This window comes from Sus scrofa, chromosome 1 (assembly GCF_054392235.1).
Source record: "Sus scrofa isolate SSC_HxYL_T2T_F1_AM1 chromosome 1, Sscrofa_HxYL_maternal_Yorkshire_Landrace_v2.0, whole genome shotgun sequence".
NCBI classification, from domain to species: Eukaryota; Metazoa; Chordata; class Mammalia; order Artiodactyla; family Suidae; genus Sus; species Sus scrofa.
Genome location: NC_139383.1, coordinates 48,807,106 through 48,831,701, shown reverse-complemented (window position 1 = coordinate 48,831,701; position 24,596 = coordinate 48,807,106). Strand labels below are relative to the sequence as shown.

Genomic DNA, 24,596 nt, shown 5'->3' with positions numbered 1-24,596 from the left:
AACGCAGGATCCGAACTGCATCTGCAACCTACACCATAGCTCATGGCAATGCCAGATCCTTAACCTACTGAGCAAGGCCAGGGATTAAACCCACAACCCCATATTTCCTAGTCGGATTCGTCAACCACTGCGCCACGACGGGAACTCCTAGGTTTTATCAGTATAAGTATTTGTTCCCTTCCTACTTTTTATTTGAATTCTTTTCTTGATGCCATATTCCACTGTTACTTTGTTTCCTTTATAAACTTCGTGTATTTAAAAAAATGTTTTTGTATCACATTGGTCCTCTTTTGAGCAGTGGTAGTGGATGTCCATCACTGTTTGTGTTTGCTCCTCATCTCTTTCTTTAAAAAAAAAATTACTGGAGTATAGTTGAATTACAATATTGTGTTAGTTTCAGGTTTATAGCAAAGTGAATCAGTCATACATATACATACGTATACATCCATTCCTCTTCAGATTCTTTTCTCATATCAGTCATTACAGAATATTGAGTAGAACTCCCTGTGCTATACTAGGTCCTTGTTAGTTATCTATCTCATCTCTCCCTTTTGAATCTTCTCGCTCTGCTTGTGGGGCTGTGACAGTCTCCATCTTTGCTCTGTGAGTCTCCTGCATATCATGATAGGTTCAGAAAAAGATTTGTAGTCCTGAATGGGCTGATCAAACGTCCTTCTTTCTCTATGATTCATTCACGACTCAGAAAGTTTACATCTATAGCTGTGGCTGGTTTGTACCTTGGCACCGTATGAAGAGATTTTTCAGTGAACAAAGTTAACACTGGAAAATGAAGGTGCAAGATGGAGAGCCATGGAGTCCTATCACATTCCAAACTGGTTACGCCTCTTGTACTTTGCAGTTATATATGCCAACAATTGCATACATTGAATTAGAGTTCTGTTCCTATAAGCCAAAAGAGTTCTGACTAAAATGGAAATATATAGTTATGTACTTTTTTTTTTGGCTGTGCCCATGGCATGCAGAAGTATCCAGGCTACAGATGGAACCTCCCCACGGCAGTGACCTGAGCCACAGCAGTGACAATTCCAGATCCTTAACTGCTACGCCACCAGGACACTCCTGTACTTTTTATCTTAATCTGAGAGTCTATTTGTTTTTAGGATATTAAAACCATTTTTATGTTTACTTTTTAATCATAATATATTTGTTTTAATATCTTATCATAACTTGTGTGTTTTAAATAGCACTCAATATATTTAAAATGTTTTAGATGACGTGCCACAGTAGTTAAGTGCACAGTTTCCGGAAACATCTTGCTCAGTTTCAGATTCTGGCTTTGCCACTTCCTGGCTGTGTGATGAAAGGCAGTCATCCAGTTCTGTGCAATAAAGGGAATGGTGATGTTTGCATCATAGGGCTCTTGTGAAAATTAAGATTACATGCAATTTTAATAAGGATCGAGACTACATGTAAAGTCTTTAGAAAATTCTGAGCCACATCGGTGAATGTACACCTTAGCCAAGGTTTTTATTTTCTTTTAATTTTCCCATTAATGAAGCGTGATTTCTTTATGTTTTCTGTGAGAGAGAATTCTTCTATCTATGAAAAATGTACTAGTGGTTTCTGTTAATTTAAAAAGAAAAGCATATCTATTTCTGTATCAACAGAGGCATCAGTTAATTCTGTTTCTTTTCTTATAGCATAATGAACAGAAAGATATATACAGATTTTCTTCCACAGAAACAGTTTTTATAACTTTGATTACACTTTTTATCATTTCTTCTGCTTCATTTGTTCTCATTTCTTCCTCAGCAGCACCTATAATTCATGGGCTGGGTCCCCATTCTCTGACTCCTTATTTATCCTCTATTTTACTTGCATCTATATTTCATTTCCCCTGAATTCATAGGAAGCTTTTTCATTTTGTTACTCAGTTATTTCTCTAGTGTTGATTCTCCTTTTAATGGATTCTTCCTGGGGAACTTAATTCTGCTATTTCACTTTAGGTACTTTTCATTCTTGTTCAGTCTTTATTGGAATCCCTTTTGATTTCTGTACCCTGAGCTACTCAGTCCATTGTCCTTTAATCTAATCTTTAATCTCATGTTACATAGTAGCCACATCTTATATTGGTAGTACAGCTGTACAAAGGAAAGGCTTTACAAATATTTATTTTGTTTTCTAGAATAAAAAGTCTTGATAAAATGTACAATTTGTCTGTCAAGTTTTAGGGAAATTCTCCTTTTGTCTTTGTTGAAGAATTTTCTTTGCTGTTGCTAATGATTTATTCATGTGAAAGTAAGATAGTCCTATGTCGGACTGAGGTTTGCCAATGGAGAAAACACAAATTCTTTTGCATACACTATAGTATTTGCTGGGCAAGGACAGAGTCCTTCTTCTTGGTTTCAAACTATGTAATTGAGATGTGTACACACCCTCAACAAATACCCATGACCTTGCCGCATTTCCCTACAATGGCTTTGATGCCTAGGGAGGGAATTTTTCCTGTTCCTATTGATGGATTATCTTTGTGGAGAAGAATGTATTCCTGTATTATAAAGGGCAATTTGAACTTTTTTGACTAAAGGAAATACATAAAAACAATTAAAAACTGTATCCAGGGCTCTCTCAGTTTTCATATCTGATAATCTGCTTTTATTCTAAGAAATAGAGGAAAGAGAGCAGTGCCCTGGTCTCCTAGGCTTACTTAGTTGATGATTTAATATAATATTGGGCACTGTAGTTCTAAATGAATGGTGAAAGGTACCTTGATGAGCTGGTTGAGAGAAGTGGCACAATCGGTATGGGAAGAAGGGGCAACAAAGTAGACGGTTCTCAGGGGAAGGTTCTCACAGAGCAAGGTGTGAATGTTGGTTTGGAATTAATAAACTCTCAGATTCTGTAGTAGTGAATCCTGAGGGAGTCAGCTTCATGTTTGACCTTATTAATTGAGTTTATCAAACATCAATTGATCACTGATAATTTCTCAATATGATTCCTCTTTGAAATTTTAACTCATACTGTTATATTTCAGTGCTGTTATAATTTTTGTGACTTTTTGTGACTTTTCATGGCTAGTCTTATCAATTGCTATTTTATTCTGAAAGGAATAGTATACATAAACATTTTGATAGACTTCTTCTTTTAGCAGTGTATCAGACAAATTAATCTGAAAAATCTGCTGTTATAAAACATAGATGAATTCTGGATAAAGTTTATCAAAGATATTTTTTAATCACCACTTTAGCATCCAAGAAACTAAGGAAGGAGTTCCATTGTGCCACAGTGGGTTAAGGATCCTATGTAGTCACTGTGGCAGCTCCAGTTTGATCCCTGGCCCCGGAACTTCCACATGCTGCAGGCACACTTTTTTTTTTTTTTAAGATGATAACAAAATCTGCATGGTTGGATGCTTGAACTGACTCTTAGGCCATCCTGGAGTGGGATTGGTTGTTAACAACTTCTTAGGGGGACAGGACAAAACCTTGCTTGGATATACAGAAAATAATGGGAAAGTACCAAAACCCTGAAACACTAGAAATTAACCCACCAGAGCCAACAGGGAAAGACTTTTCTACATTTCTATTTAGGCCCTGGGTTGGAAAAAAATATCCCACTTATGAATTTTAACCAAGGACCTAAACCCCAATTATGTTTGGATTTCAAATGTGGGCCAGAAAGCAACAATCTGAGAAGTTAAAGTGAAATATATTCTAAGCTGAGAAGCACCCTAAAAAAGCAAATAGGAAGCTGCTCTGAAGGAAAGCAGAGTCAACTCAATTCTTAGAGGATTTCCATAGGGAATTTTTTTTATGGGTGGGGCATGCTCTCAGCCTGTGGACATTCCGGGATGAGGGATAGAACCTGCACCACAATAGTGACCCAAGGTCCTACAGTGACAGTGCCAGATCTCAACCTGCTGTACCACAGGAGCAGTCCCACAGAGGAATTTTTATTCAAGATTAGCTCAGAGATTTCTGCATCTGGCCCTGGTGAACTGTGCTAACCAGACTAATCCTCTGACCTAGAACAAATGGAAAAGTGAGATAAATATATGTCTGGATCTAGCCCTAGATGGATGTCACTGTAGATTAATCTGCAGGAAGGTGTGAGTAGATACCAAGATTGTGAAGAAAGGCTGGAGCAAGATCAAGAAGAGAGCTCCAGGGACAAGAGCACAGCATTTGGGTCAGCTTTTTCTCTGGAGATACTGGTCTGTTTTGAAGGAGACTGATGATCTGAAAAGTTTGGGAGCAGTTTTGACAGTCCTATAGGGCTTGGGATCAGATGGTGATGTCAAGAGCCTAACAACTGTTACAGGCTTATGACCGTGTTTTCTGTCAGTTGAGACAGAGGGGCTGCACCTAGGATTAGAATGAGCCAGAAGTAGAAATAATCTTACAGAGACTTAGCTTCAGATCATGAGCCCCTGAATCTCTTAGATCTCTCTGAATCTCTGAGATTATAGTTCTCTCAGAATGATTCTCCCCAGGCATCCTGCAAATGCACAGCAAATTCTCTGTGGGGGAAAAGAACATTATCCTGGGCCTGGAATTATTTACACAATTTTTATATACAATATCCACTACTCAATCAAAACTAAACCAGATACATAAAGAAATAAAACAAGGTGATTCTAAACCATGACAAACAATAAAGAGCTGAAACAGAACCACAGGGGATCCAGATAATGGAGTTTTCAGAAAGAGACATTAAAATGATCATGCTTAATAAGCACGATAAAATGCAAGCAACATTGAGATTTTAATCAGATACTTGCAAAGTATAATGACAACTAAATAGAAATTCTACAAGTAAAAAATACAATAACCAAACTTAAGCAAAAAGAGAACTTAGCATCTTTAATGTGGACCCTTGACCCTTTCTCCAACATATGCTCTTTCAGATTGGAAATGTTCTGGGATTATGGTAAATTGTTTTTATTCTCATGCATGTAACACTTTGTGAGTTGACCTGCAGGTGTTTATTATTATTATTATTTTACAAATACATTGAGAATGATTGCATTATATTTTACATAACTTGATCAACTTTATTATATGTGTGTCTCTAATCTGTTATCTATCCATCTGTTTCTACCTCTTCATGCCAAATGTGTATGTATTTCGCTATTTTTCTCATCCTTTGATTGTGTCTGTGTGCATCTAAATAGGATTACAATCATTAGACCCCCATAATGAAGAGATCCTTCATGAATATTTTAATGAAAAGTTTGAAAGAAAATAGGCATTTGTTCCAAATACATTTTAAATTTGAATGGCATCACATGAAATATTTTTGATAGTTTATCCTATCCCCCTTAAAAATTGTTTTCTTTCTTTGTGCCAGTGATTCCTTGCTACGTACTGAAGTTTGAGCTATAACAAGAAAATATCCCATCCGTTAAGGACCATATGTACTGAAGGGGAGATAGCTATGGAAATAGGCAGTTAAAACTCAATTTAATTAGTTCTATGTCAGAAATAAATGCAAAATGGTCCCTTATGAAATGACATTTCACCATCTACAGGGAATGGGAAAGTCTTCTTGGAGTTCCTGCTGAGGTGTAGTGGGTGAAGGACCTGACTGCAGCAGCTCAGGTTGCTGAGGAGGAGTGAGTTTGATCTGTAGCCAGACACAGTGGTTTAAAGGATCTCATGGACTTGAAGAACAGACATGTGGTTGCCAAGGGGGAGGGGGAGGGAGTGGGATGGAGTGGGAATCTGGGACTAACAGATGCAAATGATTGCATTTGGAATGGTTGGCAAAAAGATCCTGCTGTATAGCACTGGGAACTATTATCTAGTCACTTGTGATGGAGCATGATGGAGGATAATGTGAGAAAAGAATGCATATAGCTATGTGTGACTGGGTCACTTTGCGGTAGAGTAGAAAATTGACAGAACACTATAAATTATAATGGAAAGAATAAAAATAATTTAAAAATAAATAAAATTTTTAAAAAATTAAAAAAATAAAGGATCTGGCATTGTTTCAGGAGCAGTATAGATCACGAATGTGACTCAGATTCTGTCCTTGACCTGGAAACTTCCATATGCCATGGGTGTGACCATAACAAAAAATTTTCTTGCAGATTATGCATTTAACCTAAACCTGAAGGATCAAGTGAGAGTTACTAAAATCTGTAAAGTTCTGTGTAGAGGAGGAGGAATCTAAGGGCAAAGTGTCAGTGCCACTATTTTGGGAAAAAGAAGCAAATCTTCACATGATCATAAAGAGTTATTTCCCCATATTAAAGAACTTCTGGTAGCAACATGAAACTACTCAAGATTTTAAAGATGGAAAATACTATAAATACTTAGTTTTTTAAAAAATCCATCTGGGTGCCGTAAGGTAAAAAGATTGCTCTGGTTTAGTCTAGAAGCTAAGATATCATTTTTATCAGAAATCCAGAGAAAAGTTATAGGGCTGAAATATATTAGTACTGAGATCCAGAGAAGAACATGCTTTAAAAAAATGTTAAATAGAATAGACAAGACATAGAAACTGGTTGGACATAGAGATGAGTGAGAACGATGCCACAAGAATGAACACCAGTTTCTGGCTTCTACAATGTGTAGACGCCTCTGCCTTTGCAGAAATGTGGAATTCTGGAGGTGTGAAAGCAGGTTTGGAGAGAAATATCATAGGCTCAATTTTAGTGTCTTTGAAAGTGAAATATCTGTAATTTGCTCTACGGGAGTTAAAAATAGAAGATTTTATAGTTTTAGAGTTTTTGAAAAGAGATTTTTACAAAGAATTCAAATTTGTGTTTAATTAGCTTATAGATAATACTGAAGTCATTGCAGTATATAAGGACAACTTAAATAGTGATTTCAGATCATGGACAAAAACCTCTTTGCGGGTCATGAATAAATTTAGAGGTATTAAAACTTCATTTTTAAGCACTGGGAACTATATTTAGTCACTTATGACAGAGCATGATGGAGGACATTGTGAGGAAAAGAATGTGTATATGTATGTGTGATGGGGTCACTTTGCTATACAGTAGAAAAATTGACAGAACACTGTAAACCAGCTATAATGGAAAAAATAAAAATCATTTAAAGAGTAAAAAAGAAATAAAATGGCACAGGATATAAAAAGGTAGAGTATTGCACATAGTTCACTTAAATATTATTTTTAAGATACTGTTTTTTTACTTCTATTATGTGTAAATATGTACATGTGTGCTAGATTGCAAGTTAAAAATTATTTTAAACTTTAGGACACAGTCAAAAACTTTTAAAGTTGTTGACATGGAGAGAGTGTTTAGAATAAAAAGAAGTGGAGGCTTGGAGCTATGTAAGAACTGCAATACTTACAGATGCAATCATAGAGGAATCAGTGAAGAAACTGGAGAAGAAATAGGCAGGGGTAGAAAGGGTGTTGTCCTCAGGTCATATAATCATGGAGAATGTGACAAACATTGCCTCCTATTGCTAAGTGCTTAAGCAAGAAGCATGTAAAATAATTGTATTGAGTATAGCAATAAGCAATCACTACTGGCTCTGGTGTCTTTCTTGTTATTCAAGGGAGAAAGAAACCTATGAGTCATAACCGACAGCCTTACCTCACTCATCCTCACGTCACAAAGTCCATTGATTGAGCCTCCAAATATTTTGAAGATCTTTCCACATTTCCCCCCATTGTCATGACCAGCATGCTAACCCCAGAAACCTCCAATATTTGTACAATAGCCTCTGTTTTCTTTGTGTGCAGTCTTATATTCCTGAAGCCTCTGTCCAAAATAATGCTTTCAAATCAAATGTACATCATATTTACTCACCATTCCCAGGTTGATCCACTGTAATACTTCAGATACATTATTTTTCAGTCATTTTTGTATTTTTAGATTATGTGCATGGTTATGATTATTTTAGGTATTTCAATTTTACAAAATTGTAAAAATATCCCTCTAAGGAAATTTATATCATACTTTTTAACTTATCATGATGTACTGATACATTATTCCAAGTTAGTACATATTTTCCCAAAGCAAAGGTTTTAATGATCCCATAATATTGTAGCATATTCATATTTACTTAAATACACTGTCACATCCTTAAGTTGTTTCCAATTTATCATTTAGAAAATAATTCTAGAGACATGCTTATATATATATATATTTCTTTTAGCATATCTGATTATATGTTTAGAAGAGAATATAGAATTTATATAATGTGAAGACTATTTATAATGTGAATATTATTTAGTATAGAATCACATAAACTAAGTTATTTCTCCCTAGATACAAATATATTTCTAGTTCTTAAAAATATTGACAAGTTCTTTCTTGAAAAATCATTCATGTTTTACTATCACCAATGCAATGGTGTGTATGTATCTCTGCAGTCTTATTTTTTCCTCTGTGTACATTTTAAAACCTTGCCCATCATAGTTCTCTTTTCTTTAGTCTTATTTTATTTTTTTTTTAATTTTGACTTTTTTTTCTTTTTCTTTTTGCTTTTTAGGGCCTCACCTGAAGCATATGGAGGTTCCCAGGCTAGGGGTTGAATCGGAGCTACAGCTACCAGCCTATGCCACAGCCACAGCAACACCAGATCTGAGCCACATCTGTGACTTACACCCCAGCTCACAGCAACATGGATCCTTAATCCACTGTGAGAGGCTAGGGTTTGACCCACATCTTCATGACTCCTCAAGATTGGATCCTCAAGCCTGGATCCTAGTTGGGTTCGTTAACTGCTGAGCCACGAAGGGAATTCCAATACTTTACTGTTTTAAGGGTGGTTTTAGGCTTATAATAGAATTCGGAGGAAGGTACAATGATATCCTGTATACCATCTACCTCTACACATGCATAGCCTCCTGCCTTTATCAACATCAGTCACCAGAATAGTACATTTTTAAACATGGACCTACATTGACACATCATAATCACCCAAAGTTCATAGTTTACTTTAGTTTTCACTCTTGGTATTGTATATTCTCTGGGTTTGTACATATATATGACATATAGCCATGTTTTATTGTCATACAGAGTATTTTCTCTTCCCTACAAAGCCTCTGTGCTCCACCTATTCATTCATTCTTTACCTTGGGGCCAACCTGGGCAACCTCTGATCTTACTGTCTCCGTGGTTTACATTTTCCAGAATATCATATAGCTGGAATCATACAGTATGTAACTTTGTCACATTGGCTTCTTTTACCTAAGAATATTAATTAACGTTTCCTCTATGTCTTTCTATGGCTTGATAACTCATTTATTTTTATCTCTGAATAACATTCCATTGTCTGGATGTGCAATGGTTTAATTTATCCATTCATCTACTGAAGGACATTTTGGTTGCTTCTAAGTTTTGGCAATTATGAATAAATCTGCTGTAAATATTCCATTGGTAGATTTCTGTATGGACATAATTTTTCAGCTTCTTTGGGTAAATACCAAGTAGCATAAGCTAGATTGTATGGTAAGAGTATGATTAATTTTGTAAGAAACTAAAAAGTGTCTTCCAAAGTGGTTGCACCATTTTACATTTCCAAAAGCAGTTTAGGAGAATTCCTGTTGATACACATCCTGACCAGCATTTGGTATTGTCAGTGTTCTGGATTTTGGCTTTTCTACTAAGTGTATAGCTGTATCTCATTGTTTTAATTTGTGTTTCCCTCAATGCAAATGATGCAGAACATCTTTGCATGTGCTTATTTGCTATCTGTTTAACTTCTTTGGTAAAGTATCTGCTAAGGTTTTTGAGTCATTTTTAAATTGGGAACTTTGTTTTCTTATTGTACAGTTAGAGTTCTTTTTATATTTTGAATAATAAAAAGTCCTTAACTAGTTGTGTCTCTTGAAAATATTTTCTCGCATTTTGTTGTTTGAGTTCTAATTTTCTTGACATTGTCTTTCACAGAGCAGAATGTTTTAATTTTAGTAAAGTCTGGCTAATTATTTCTTTCATGGATTGTGTAATTTGGTGCTGTATCTAAAAAAGTATCATCATATCCAAGGTCACCTAGAATTTCTCCTATGTCATCTTCACAGAGTTTGATAGTTTTGCCTTTGGTGTATAGTTCTGTGATTGACTTTGTGTTAATTTTTGTGTTGTGTGTAAGGCATGTGTCTAAATGCATTTTCTTTTGCACATGGGTATTGAGTGTTCCAGCACGGCTTTTGAAGATGCTCCATTATACTGCCTTTGGTCTTCATTGAGGATCAGTTGACTCTACTTCTAGTGGTCTATTTATGTGATTCTGATGATGTGTTTGTCTATTTTATTTTTACCCACCACACTGTCCTGATTACTTTAGCCTTATAGTAACTTTTTTTTTTCTTTTCTTTTTATGGCCACACCTATGGCATATGGAAGTTCCCAGGCTAGGAGTTGAATTGGAGCTGCAGCGGCAGGCCTATACTGCAGCCACAGCAACACCAGATCTGTGCCATATTTGCTACCTATGCTGCGGCTTGTGGCAATGCTGGATCCTTAACCCACTGATCAAGGCCAGGGATCAAACCTGCATCTTCATGGACACTATACTGAGTTCTTAACCCACTGAGCCATAACAAGAACTCCTATAGTAAGTCTTGAAGTCAGTAGTGTCAGTTCTCCAACTTTATACTACTTCAATATTATGTTGGCTCTTCTGGATTTTTTGCTACTCTGTGTAAACTTTAGGATAAGTTTATCTATATTCATAAAATAACTTTCTGGGTTTTTTTTATTGGGATTGCATTGAATCTATGGGTTAATTTTAGAGAAACTAACAGCTTAACAATGTTGGAAGGCATTCTTATCTATCAATGTGGAATCTCTATTATTCAGTTCTTTAATTTCATTCATCAGAATTTTATAGATTTCCCCATTTAAATCTTATACATATTTTTATAAATTTATGCCTAAGTACTCTATTTTTTTTGGCTGCTGATATAAATGATCTCTTGTTTTAAATTTAGTTCCACTTGTTAATTGTCGGTATATAGGACAACAATTTACTTTTCTTTTTTTTTTTTGCCTTTAGAGGATTGTTTTTTAATCCATGCATTTTTTTTTTTTCCTGGACATCATCTCCACTGAAGCTGTATTATTTACTTTTATAAAAGTTATACATTAATGATAGGACATTTTAATTTTGTATTCAGTTGCTATAGTCCCCTATTCGTTTTTGGATGACTCTGTCTATTAAGCCTGGGGCAAAAGGAGATACTGCATTTCTGGGGAAAGTCAGTCACACTCTTTTTCAGCAGGTTGCTGTCACTCATCCACCGAAGAAGATGATAGTAACATCAATTCCTTGAATTATCTTCTGTTTAGTTTGCTACTGTGGTGTCAGAAAATAGAAAGGGTGATCATTATGTCTTCCAGGTTTTATTACAGTTTTGAATACTTAACTGAGATGAACATAGATACAACAAACAATATAATTCAGGTTAAGGGATTGCAAGAAAATGAAAGAAAAGCTTTGTGTTTTTTCCCCCCTTCCATACACACCAAATTCTCTAGCATGCATCAACCCTCATCTTGTCCTGGTGGAGAGCTGATCTTAGTATAGTTTTATTTGTTATCCCATTACATTTTTTTTTCATATAAAAGCTACACATATTCATTGTAAAAATTGTGGAATATGTGGGAAAATAAAAAGAAAATAAATATCACCTCATATCTACTTCTTTTAAAGAGATTCATTATGTGGTATTTGAAAATATTTATTTCCTAGGACCCAAAATGTATTATTTTTCTTGAGATAGAACTCAGGTACAGCAAATTGAAAACTTCAGACTCTGTTTAGAGAGAATGGAAAACCATTCAGGTAAAGTAGTTCTAAATGTCACTTCTTTATTTTGACATAGTAATAAAAAATATAATTCTAAATTTGTTTATTTGCCGCTATTTCAAATGTCACTCAAAACTTGATTTTACACATTCTACCTGATATGTACTGAAAGTCTGTAAAAAAAGATTCTACAAAAGGGAATATTTTCTAAGATTATAGTTTAATAATTTATGAAAGATGGTGATGTTTGCAATTCTGCCCAGAGAAGCCATCTCAGTGATTTGGTAGTAAGAAAATTTGTTATTTACATTTTCTCCCTGAAGCAAGCTAAATTTGTATTGATAAAATGTTGAATCTCTTTTACCCTGTCTTAAAGAGTCATCGCACATAACCTTTCCAATGTGGGAAAATATTACAACTAAAGAGGCAAAAATAGGACAAAACACACCTAAGCTTAAGAGGGTATTCACAAAACTGTCAATCTAAAGATATGCAAAAATTATCTAACTCTCACAGTCTCTTTTTCTGAATTATATAGAAAGTTCTTGTGCAGCATAACTCTCGGAGCCAAAATACAGACAGTTGTTCAGAAGTTATAGTCTCAAAGTATCACAAATCTCTTTCCTTTGAGTAAAGAGATTTACTCAAATCTTCCTTCCTTCCTTCCTTCCTTCCTTTTTCTTTCTTTCTTTCTTTCTTTCCTTCCTTCCTTCCTTCCTTCCTTCCTTCCTTCCTTCCTTCCTTCCTTCCTTCCTTCCTTCCTTCCTTCCTTCTTTCTTTCTTTCTTTCTTTCTTTCTTTCTTTCTTTCTTTCTTTCTTTCTTTCTTTCTTTCTTCATTGATGTATAATTGACATACAATATCGTATTAGGTTCAGGTATCCATCGGAGTGATTCAATATTTACATACCTTTACAATGATCATCATAATAAGTCCAGTTGCCATCAGTCACCATACAAATTTATTACAACATTATTGATGATTCCCTATGCTCTATGTTATATTGTAGTATTCATTTTATAACTGGAAATTTGTACCTCTTTAATACCCTTCATATATTTCACCTGGCCTGGACAATACTCCTCCCTTCTGGCAATTACTAGTTTGTTTTCTATATTTATGAATCTGTTACTATCTTGTTTTATTTTTGTTTTATTTCATAGATTCCACATATAAATCAATTTATATAGCAATTTTATTTTTCTCTAACTTATTTCACTTAGCATAATATGCTCTAAATTCTTCTATGTTTTTGCAAATAGCAAGATTTCATTCTTTTTTATGGCTGAATAACATTCCATTTCATATGTATATACAACATACTATATCTTCTTTATCCATTTACCTGTCAATGAAGATGTAAGCTTACTTCCTTATCTTGGGTATTGTGGATAATGCTATAATGAACATTGAAATGCATATATTTTCTCAGATTAATGTTTTTATTTTCTTTGAATAAATACTCATAAATGGAAATGTTGGGTCATATGGAACTTATACTTTTAATTTTTTGAGGAATATTTATAATATTTTCCATAGTGCCTGAACCAATTTATGCTTCCACCAATAGTGCATGAAGGTTCCCTTATCACCACACCTTTGCCAATACTTTTTATTGTTGTCTTTTTGATAATGCCATTCTGACAGGTGGGAAGCGATATCTGATAGCAATTTCGATTTACATTTCCCTGATAATTAGTGATGTTGCGGATCTTTTCATGTACTTGTTGGTAATTTGTGTGGATTCTATCCAGGCCCTCTGCCCATTTTTTAATCATGTTGTTTATTTATCTGATATAAAGTTGTATGTGCTCTAATATGTTTTGAATATTATCCCCTTATCAGAAATATGATTTGCAAATATATTCTTCCATTCAGTAGTCTGCCTTTGTGTTTCATTAATGATTTCCTTTACTGTGCAAAACCTTTTACTTTTCTGTAGTAACATTTGTTGACTTTTTGCTTTTGCTCCCTTTGCCTGAGAAAATAAGCCCTCCAAAATAGTGCTAAGACCGATAACAAAGAGGATATGTTTTCTTCCAGCAGTTTTATGGTTCCAGATCTTACATTCAAGACTTGAATCCTTCTTGAATTCATTTTTGTACATGGTGTGAGATTGTGGTCCAGTTTCATTCTTTTGCATGTATTTGTTGAGTTTTCCCAGCACCGTTTATGAAGAGATGGTCTTTTCTCCATTGTGTATTCTTGCCTCCTTTGTCATAGATTAATTGGCTGTATATGTGCAGGATTATTTCCAGACTCTGTATTATGTTTCAATGATCTATGTGTCTCTTTTTGTACTAATACCACACTGTTTTTATTGTTATAGCTTTGTAGTGAAATCAGGGGTCCTGAATATTAAGCTTTATTTTTATTTCTTAACATTGTTTTGGTTGTTTGGGGTCTTTTATGGTTCCACACAAATTTTAGAATTCTTTTTCTACTTTTGTGAAAAAATCCATTGGTATCTTGATAAGGGTTACATCAAATCTGTAGGTTGTTTTGGGTAGTATAGACATTTTTAACAATATTAACTCTTCCAATCCATAAAAATAGATTATTTTTCCATCTATTTGTGTCTTCTTCAGTGTTTTTCATCAGAGTTCTAGAGTTTTCACGCACAGGTCTTCCATTCTTGGTTAATTTTAGTCCTAGGTATTTTATTTTTTAATGTAACTATAAATGAGATTGGTTTTTAAATTCCTTTTCTAGTACCTCATTATTAGTGTCTAGATATGCAACTGATTTCTGTTTATTAATTTGTATCCTGCAACTTTACTGGATTCATTTGTTTGCTCTAAAAGTTTTTGGTGGGGTCTTTAGGGTTTTCTACGTACAGTATTATGTAATCTGCAAATAGTGACAGTCTTACTTCTTTCTTTAAAATTTAGATTTTTTTTTCTTTCATTTTTTGCCTAATTCTGTGGCTAGGACTTCTAGTACTATGTTAAATAAAATTCGTGTGAGTAGGCATCCTTGTCTTGTTTTTGATTTTAGAGGAAAAACTTTCCTCTTTGTTGGGGTGTACTGAGTGTAATGTTAGCAGTGATTTTGTCACATATGGCTTTTATTACCTTGCATTACATTCCTGCTATACATACTTTGTTGAGAATTTTCATCATTGGTGATTGTTAAATTTTCTTTTTTTCTATTGATATGATGTGATTTTTATGCTTTGTTTTTTAATGTGATATATAACCTTGATTGATTTGCATATGTAGAACCATCCTTGCATCCTTAGAATAAATCCCACTTGATCATGGTGTATGGTCATTTTTATGTATTTTTAAATTCAGTTTGCTAATGTTTTGTTGAAGATTTTTGCATCTACGTTAATCGGGCTTAATAGCTTATAATTTTTTTGTTGTGCTTTTATCTGCTTTTGTTATCAGGAAAATACTGGCCCCTTCATACATATTGGAAGCGTTATTTCTTCTCCAATAGCTTGGAATAGTTTGAGAAGTGTAGGTATTAACTCTTCTTTAAATGTTTTGCAGAATTCACCTGTGAAGCTCTCTGGTCCTGAACTTTTGTTTGTTAAGATTTTTGGATTTCTCATTCAGTTTCATTACCAGTGGTGAGTCTATTCAGATATTCTATTTCTTCCTGATTCAGTCTTGGAAAATTGTGTGTTTCTAGGAATTTATCCATTTCTGGGTGTGACCAGATCTTGATTTTAAAATGGCGTACTCTAGGAGAGTTCATGATAAAGAGCATTGTCTGCCAGTGTCCTTGTCTCCACAGTGAGCCACAGCCACCTGCTGCTCTCCAGTAGATCCTCCAAGACCAGCAGGTATGTCTGGCCCAGGTTCCTATGGAGTCACCACTTTTTCCCTGGGTCTAAGTGCACCCAAGACCTTGAATGTGCCCTCCCAGATTGGAATCTCTATTTCTGCCAGTCCCATGGATTTCCTGTGATCACATCCCACTGGTCATCAAAGCCAAATGCTCTGGGGGCTCCTCCTCCCAATGTCTGACCCTTAGGCCAGAGATCCTGAAATGGGGCTCAGAATTCTCACTCCTGTGGAGAACCTCTGTGATGTAATTATTTTCCAGTTGGTGAATCACCCACCTAGTGAGTATGAGATTTGGTTATATTGCAGAAACACCCTTCCTACCATCTTGTTTGGCTTCTTCTTTGTCTTTGGATATAAACTATCATTTTTGGTAGGTTCCAGTCTTTTTTTGACAGTTGCTCAGCATTTAGTTGTGATTTTGGTGTTTTCATGAGAGGAGGTGAGCTCAACTTCTTCTACTCTACCATCTTGTCCCATGTGCACTTTAAGAAACTGTGTATTCTTCTACTCTTTGATGGAACGCTTTATACATATCTATTAAGTCTATCTGGTCTAATGTGTCCTTTAAGATCAGTGTTTGCTTATTGATTTTCTGTCTGGAGGTTGTATCCATTTATGTGAGTGAAGTAATAAAGTCTCACACTAGTATGGTATTATTGTCACTTTCTCCCTTTATGTCTGTTTAAATTTCCTTTATATATTTAGGTGCCTCTATATTGTGTGCATAAATATAAATCTTTATGTCATCTTGTTGGGTTATCCCTTTTAGCATTTTGTAATGTTACACTTATTTTTTGTAACAATCTTTGTTTTAAAGTCTATTTTACCTCATATACTTATTACATCCCTAGCTCTCCTGTTGTTTCCATTTCCAAAGGATATCCTTTTCTGTCCTTTACTTTTAGACTGTGTGTTTCAATCTGAAGTGAGATTTTTGTAGGTAGTATACATATGAATCACTTTTTTTCCCCCCTCAGAACACCCTGTCTTTGATTGGAGCAATCAGTTCACTGACATTTAAAATAATTATTGATAGGTATATATTGCCATTTTGTTCTTTTTTCTGGTTATTTTTATAGTTATTCTCTGTACATTTCTTCTCTTGTTCTTTTTTCTTAAGGTTTGATGATTTTCTTTCATGTAGTGTTTGAATATATTTCTCTTTAGTTTTTGGTGTATCTATTATAAGTTTTTGTTTTCTGGTTACCATGATGTATATATATGATAGTATACTTTAACTTGATATTCACTTAAGTTTGAATACACTCTAAAAGCAGTACATTTTACTACATTTTATGTTTTTACACCATATTTTACATCTTTTATTTTATCTCTTAACTCTTTATTTTAGTTATAGTGGATTGTACTGCTTTTGTCTTTTAACCTTCATAGTAGCTTTATAAATGGTCCTTCCACTTTACTATATATTTGCCTTTACTAATGAACCTTCTTCTTTCGTTTGATTACTTATTTTTGGTAAAAAATGTTTTCTTTACCACTTAAAGAAGTTCCTTCAACCTTTTTTTTTTTTTTTTGTAATTCAATTTAGTGGTTAGGACCTCCTTTAGTCTTTTCTTATTTATTAAGATTTTTAGTCTCTCCTTCAATTCTTTTTTTTTTTTCTTTCTTTCTTTTCTTTTCTTTTTTTCTTTTTTTTTTGTCTTTTAGGGCTGCACCTGAAGCATATGGAAGTTCCAGGCTAGGGATCAAGTCGGAGATACAGCTGCCAGCCTACACCACAGCCACAGCAATGCCAGATCCAAGCTGAATCTGTAGCCTACACCACAGCTCATGGCAATACTGGATCTTAAACCCACTGAGTGAGTCCGGGGATCAAACCCGCATTCTCATGGATCCCAGCTGGGTTTGTTACCACTGATCCCTAATGGGAATTCTCTTTCAATTCTGAATAATAACCTTCCAGGTTGAGTATTCTTGCTTGTAAGTTTTTTCTTTTAGCACTATAAATATATCATGCCATTCCTTTTGGCCCATGAAGTTTCTGCCAAAAAAATTCAGTTTTAGTTTTATGGGGGTTCCCTTACATGTAACTAGATTCTTTCTCTTCCTTCTTTTAAAATTTTTTAGCTTTTTACTTTTTAATTATAATATGTCTTGTTGGAGATCTCTTTTAGTTCATTTTATTTCAGATTCTCTGTGCTTCCTGGTCATGGAAGTTTGTTTCCTTTCCTAGATTAGAGAAGTTTTAAGCTATTATTGATTCAAATAGGTTTTCTCCCTCTTTCTTCTCCCTTTGGGGCCCCAAATAAGGTAAATGTTAGTATGTGTGATGTTGTCTCAGAGGTCCCTAAACTACTTTCATTTAAAAAAAATCTTTCTTCTTTTTTGCTGTTCTGATGGGATAATTCCCACTACCCTGTCTTCCCAGTCACTAATACATTTTTCTGTATTATTTAATTTGCTGTTGATCTCCTCTAGTGTATTTTTCTTTCTGTGATTGTATATGTCAGCTCTTTTTGGTTGTTTATCATATTTTGTAACTGTTTGTAAGTTCTCACTTCATTCATTTTTCTCCTGTGCTAAGTGAGCAACTTTATGACTATTACCTTGAATCCTTTATCAGATGTGTTATCTCCAAATCAATAACATCTTTTTCTGAGGTTGTTTTGTTTTGTTTTGTTTTTTTGTTTTTTGTTTTTTTTTTCTTTGATGTATTTCTCTGTTTTCTCACTTTGCTTGACTCTCTGGATTTTTTTTTCTTCCTATGCATTAGGCAAAACTATTGCCTCTTTCACAGTGTTAAAGAAATGGCCTCGTGTAGGTGATGATCCTTCTCGTTCAGCCTTGCCCTTTCTCTTGGTTGTCTTGAATTTTTGTGTTTGTTTGAATACCCTGGTTTATTCTTTATATACCCCTGTTGTTGAAGGTGTGCCAAGATCTGTTAGTATTTGAAGTGGAGGAATCTCATTTAGCACTTAGTTGCAGCCTGATGGAACCAAGACCCTCAAGCTGTAGCTAAAGTATGCAAATACATGCAGTTCCCAAGGGCAGCAATCATAATCCCTGAATGCCTCCAGTCCCTAGATACAGAGGTATCCCCTGGGTGCAGAGTTGCAAAATTCGGGGGACTAGATGAGTATAAAGCCTCCTTTCTGAGAGGACTTATCGAGATGTACTGAGGTCAATGAAGTATATAAAGATGGTGTCTCCCTGCTTGTAGTCCCTGGGAGCACCTCCTTAGCCTGTAGAAATATGGTAAGCCTGAAGGCTATCCCTCAAGGTAAAGCTCCAAATTAAGTAAGAAGACCTCAGGAAGACTGAGGTTGTGGTTCAGCCTGCTGTCTGTGCAGTGACAAGAACTATTTTTTGATCGTTATGGTCCTATGAAGCTCAGAAAATCTAGTCCTCTAGGTGATGAAGGGGTGTCTCCAGTGTGGATTGTGAATACCTGCTGACTTTAGATAGGCAACTGGAGAAGTCTTCCTCTCTTGCTTCGGAAAGGCAGTGAGAAAATGACTTGACAGCACGTACCTGTAGGCTTCAGCAATGCAGCAAGAGAGTGCCTTGTGTGTGTGCATGCAATAGCTATAGGTCAGGAGTGGGTGAATACTGTGACTGTCACTTGCCAGCCCTGGCAGGGGTGGGGTGTCACAACCATGTGCACTTGCAGACTTTATCTAGGGTGCAGAATGCTACAACTGTTCATGCTCACCTGTCCCAGCCAAAGAGCAGGCAAATGCTGCAACCACTGGACTTCTCCAGCTTTAACAAGGTAATGGAATAGTGCCATGATTGCTTGCTCCCACACCTGAGCTTGCTCACTTGTGCTAGCAGGTTAGCTGGGGATTGGGACAGTGGCATATGCCCAGGCCAGTGCCTCCATCTCCAGGGAGCATTTCCATACTCCTCTGTTCCTCCAACTGATGCTCTTAGTTTGCAAATGACTCTCCTTCACATATAGTCTTGGCACTTTTCAAATTGCTGTTATTTTAATGAGTCTTGGGTGGGTGAGATCCCATGTGGGCCCTTTTAGAGGAGAGTCTGTTTCCTAAAGCACTTTTGGACCTTTGGATGTGAGCCTTATTAGTTTTCTAATTTCATCTCTCTGGTGTATATTTCAAGGGCAGAGTGCCTGATGCGGGGTGCCAACCCTTGCTTCATTGGGAGAAGCACCCAGCTGGAGAGAGATCCCTCCCTATTGTGTTTCACCCCAGGGTTTGGGATTTTACCAGATGTTTCTCTGCCTGTTTTACTCATCTCATTGTGGTACTTTTTATCCTTGGTTCTGAAATAGATGTTCAACTAGTTCTCAGTTCTTTACAGGGGAATTGTTTCATATGCAGCAGTGTATATGTTGTGTCCATGGGAGGAGGAATGTTTAGGCCCTTCTATACTGTCATCTTGAACCTCCCCTTGCAATTGACTTTTGTATATTAACCTTGTTTTGTAAAGTCTTGTTATAATTGCTTATTAGTTACAGGAGTTTTTGGTTGATTCTTTCAGATTTCTGTATAGGTGATTATGTCATCTGTGAATAAAGATATTTTTATATTATTCTTCCCAATTTTTACACTTTTATTTTTTTCTTGCTTTATTGCATTAATAAGGACTTCTAGTTTGATGTTGAAAAGAGTGGTAAGAGGGGACATCCTTACCTTTTTCCTGAGCTTACTGAGAAAAGATTCAGTTTTCTCACTGCTAAGCATGATGCTAGGTATAGGGTTTTTTTTTGGTAGCTATTTAAAAAAAAAAGTCAAAGTGAGGAAGTTCCATTCTATTCCTATTTTCTGAAAGTTTTTATCACTGATGGGCATTGGATTTTGTCAAATGCCTTTTCTGCACCTATTGCCATGTGATTTTTCTTTTTTAGTCTGTTGCTATTATGAGTTACATTAATTTATTTTTAATGTTAAACCAGTCTGGCATACCTAGGATAAACCCCACCTAGTTGTGGTATATAATTGTTTTTATAATGTTTTGATTTGTTATTATAATTTATTTGATATTTATTTATTTATAATCATGAGAGATATTGGTTTGTATTTTTTTTTTTTAACTCGTAATGTCTTTTTCTGGTTTTGATACTAGGGTAATGCTGGCCGCCTGGGATGAGTTAAGAAACATTCCCTCAACTTCTCTCTCCAGTAGAGATTATAAAGAATTGGTATAATTTCTTTCATGTTTGGTAGAGTTCTCCAATTAATCCATCTGGGCATGGTATTTTCTATTTTGGAAGGTTCTTAATTATTGATTCAATTTACTTGGTAGATTTAGGCCTATTCAGGTCATCTATTTCTTCTTGTATGAGTTTTGGCAGGTTTGCCTTTCAAGAAATTGATCCATTTAATCTAGGTTATCAAGTTTGTGGGCATAGAATTCTCCAAAGTATTACTTTATTATTCTTTTAATTTCCATGAAATCTGTAGTTAGCGTCTCTTTCATTTCTGATATTACTAATTTGTGCTCTTTTTTCTTATTTAGCCTGGCTAAAGTCTTAGTGATTTTATTGATTTTTTTTCAATGACCAGCCAAGCATGGACAACCTGTACATTTTGATAAGCTGTTTTTATTTTCATTTTTTTCAAAATATTTTATTTATCTTGAGATTTATTCTTTGACTCATGTGTTATTTAGAAGTATGTTGTTTAATATACTTCACTGGGGATTTTTCATTTATCTTTTTGTTAGTAATTTCTAGTTTAATTCCATTGTGGTCTGAAAGCACACATTGCATAATTTGTATTATTTTAAATTTGCTAAGGAGTGTTTTATAGCCCAGAATGTGGGTTATTTTGGTGAAAGTTTCATGTGAGCTTGAGAAAAATATGTATTCCTCTGTTGTTGGATGAAGTAATCTATAAATGTCAATTATATCAAGTGAATTGATGATGATGTTAAATTTAACTATGTCCTTACTGATTTTTTGCCTGCTGATTCTGTCCATTTCTTGATAGAGGGGTGTTGAATTTTCCAACTTTGTTAGTGGATTCATCTGTTTCCCTTTGTAGTTATATTAGCTTTTGCCTCATGTAATTTGACACTCTGCTGTTAAGCATCTACATGTTAAGAATTGCTATGTCTTCTTGGAGAATTCACCCCTTTATCATTTTCTAGGGCTCTTCTTTATCTCTGATATCTTTTGTTACTTTGAAGCTAATTTTGTTTGAAATTAATGTAGCTATTCCTGTTTTCCTTTGATTAGTGTTAGCAAAATATATTTTTCTACATCCATTTACTTTTTTATTAAACTTTTTTTTTAATTCATATATAATTGATTTACAGTGTTGAGTCAATTTCTCTGTACAGCATAGTGATCGAGTTATATATATGTATTGTCTTCTGTTATGGTCAATCCTAAGAGACTTGATATAGTTCTCTGTGCTATAGAGTAGAACTTCATAATATCCCTTATATGTGGAATCTAAAATATGAGCCTATCTACAAAACAGAAACAGACTCATGGACATAGAGAATTGTGTTTGCCAAGAGTGAGGCAGGAAGAAGTTAAGATGAATAGGGAGTTTGGTGTTGGTAGAGGCAAACTATCACATTTAGAATGGATGCATCCATTTACTTTTAATTTACATGTATTTTTATATTTAAAGTGGGCTTCTTATAAACAACATATGGTTGAGGTTTTGTTTGTTTGTTTTTTTAAGGCTCCACCTGCAGCATATGGAAGTTCCTAGGCTAGGGGTTGAATTGGAGCTGCAGCTGGTGGCCTACGCCACAGCCACAGCAATGCCACATCTGTGACCTATGCCACAGTGGGCAATGCTGGAGCCTTAACCCACTAAGCGAGGCCAGGGATTGAACTCATATCCTCAGGGACACTATGTTGGGTTTTTAACCCACTGAGCCAAAACGGGAACTACTGGTTGGGTATTTTTGATCCATCCCAATAATTTCTTTTAATTGGTGCATTTAGACCATTGACATTAAAAATAATTATTGATATGGTTTAATTAATATGCACTATATCCATTACTGTTTTCTATTTGTTGTCTTTGTTCTTTTTTTTTTTTTCCCCACACTGGCAGCATGCCGAAGTTTCTGGGCCAGCAATCAAATCCAGTCTGCATCTTCAACCTACGCCATAGCTGGGGCAATGCTGGATCTTTAACCCACTGCTCTGAGCCAGTGACCCCAGCCACTGTAGAGACAATACCAAATCCTTAACCTGCTGCACAGCAACAGGAACTCCCTGCATTTGTTCTTTGTTGCTATTTTTGTCTTCTACTTTTTTCCCCCTACATTTCATGGTTTCAATTGAGCATTTTATATGATTACATTTTCTCTCCTTAGCATATCAGTTTTACAATTTTTTTAACTTTTTAAATATTTGCTCTAGAATTTGTACTACACATTTACAATTAATCTAAGTCCACTTTTAAATAACAAGATATCACTTCATAGGTAGTGCGAATATGTTATAATTACAAAATAATACTAATTTCTTCTCTTATCTCTTGTGTCACTGTTGTCATCAATTTCAATTATGTAAGCATGCATAAGCATGTATATACATAAGCATTTATAATAAAAATGTTGCTCTTATTTTGTAGGGTTTTATTTATTATTAATTTTATTTAATTTTTATCATTTCAACAAAAATGATCTGTTAGACAATGAACAATGACAAATTTTTATTGTGCCTTTACTTATTTCTTCTTCAATGCTCTTTCTTTATCTATATTGTTCTCCTCTGTACAGAACTTCTAAACATTTCTTAACATTTGCTGGTCTACTGGCAAAAAGTCCCTCATTTTTTATTTTTATTTTTTGTCTGAGAGAGTCTTTATTTCTCCTTTACTTTTTTTTTTAACAGCTGTACCCACTGCCCAGGTCAGGGATCACATTTGAGCTGCAGCTGCAGCAATGCTGGATCCTTTAAACTACTGTGTCAGGCCAGTGATCAAACCCATGCCTCCGTAACAACCTAAGCTGCTGTAGTCAGATTCTTAACTCACTGCGCCACAGCAGGAACTCCCCTTTTTTTTTGAAGGATAATTTCACAGGGCACAGAACTCCAGATTTGTGGGGGTTTTTCCCTCTCAATACTTAAAATATTTCACTCTGCTCTCCTCTTGTTTGCAGGACTCTGTGGTTTTTGAGAAGTTGGATTGAAAAGTCAGAAGTCAGTTCTTATCTTTCTTCTGCTATACGTAAAGTATTTACCCTCTCCCCATTCCAAGTTTTTTTTTTTTTTTTTTTTTTTTTTTTTTCCCAGAAAATGCCTAAGTGTAGTGTTTTCTTATTTATCCAGCTTAGTGTCCTGGGGTTCTCTTCCTGGTCTGGGCTTTGGTGTCTGACATTAATTTGGGGGAAATTCTCAGTCATCATTGCTTCAAAAATTTACTTTTTTCCTTTATCTCTTTCTTTTCCTCTGGCATTTCCATTACACAGATGGAAAACCCTTTTGGGTTATCCCAAAGTTCATGGATATTCTCTTTTATTTTTTTCAATCTTTGTTCTTTTTGCTTTTTGGTTTTGAAGGCTTCTATTGGTATTTTCTACAGCTCAGAGATGTTTTCCTCATTTGTGTCCAGTCTAATGAGTACAACAAGGAATTTTTCATTTCTGCAACATTATTTCATGTTTATGTAATCCCTAGCATTTTGGGGAGATTCTTTCCTAGGATTTCCATCTCTCTGCTTACACTGACCATCTGTTCTCACATGCTGTCTACATTATCCGTTAAAACCCTTAGCATGCTAGTCATAGTTGTTTTAAATTCCTGGGCTGATAATTTCAAAAATCCCTGCCATGTCTAGTTCTAATGCTTGTGCTAACTTTAAAAAATTTTTTATTGTTTTTTTTTAATGCCTTGTAATTTTTCCTTGATAGTCAAACATGGTATTCTGGATGAAAGGAACTGCTCAAAAATAGACCTTTAGTAATGTGGTAGGGGAATGTGAGGGGAGGTGATGTATTCTTTAGTCCTATGATAACCTTTTAGTTTGCCTCTGCCTCTGATTTGTAAACTTCACAAGTGTTTCTCAGTTTTTTCTCCCTTCTCAGGTGGAGAAAGATGGCGAGGCCTGACTAAAGTTGGGTATTCCCCTTCTCTAGTTAAGTTCTAATAATACCCTAGGTTAGGCTCTGGTTAATTAGTTTTCCCTGAGAGAGGGCCTTCTGAG

At 35.1% G+C, this 24,596-nt stretch overlaps 1 protein-coding gene across 4 annotated transcripts in view; it reads left to right on the top strand.

Moving 5' to 3' along the window:
- LOC146406061 (uncharacterized) overlaps positions 1-24,596 on the top strand; it is a 171,314-nt gene that overhangs the window by 58,395 nt on the left and 88,323 nt on the right. For 2 of the 4 annotated variants that reach the window (XR_014805017.1, XM_084958677.1), the window contains exons 2-3: positions 15,196-15,275; positions 23,554-23,621. Coding sequence is in view for 2 of the 4 variants with exons in the window: in XM_084958677.1 (XP_084814803.1) it covers positions 15,196-15,275; positions 23,554-23,621 (148 nt within the window). In the remaining 2 variants the exon portion in view is untranslated. Of the gene's footprint in view, positions 1-15,195; positions 15,276-15,442; positions 15,492-23,553; positions 23,622-24,596 lie in introns of all 4 variants that reach the window. The other 2 variants (XR_014805018.1, XM_084958684.1) reach the window with 2 other exon arrangements.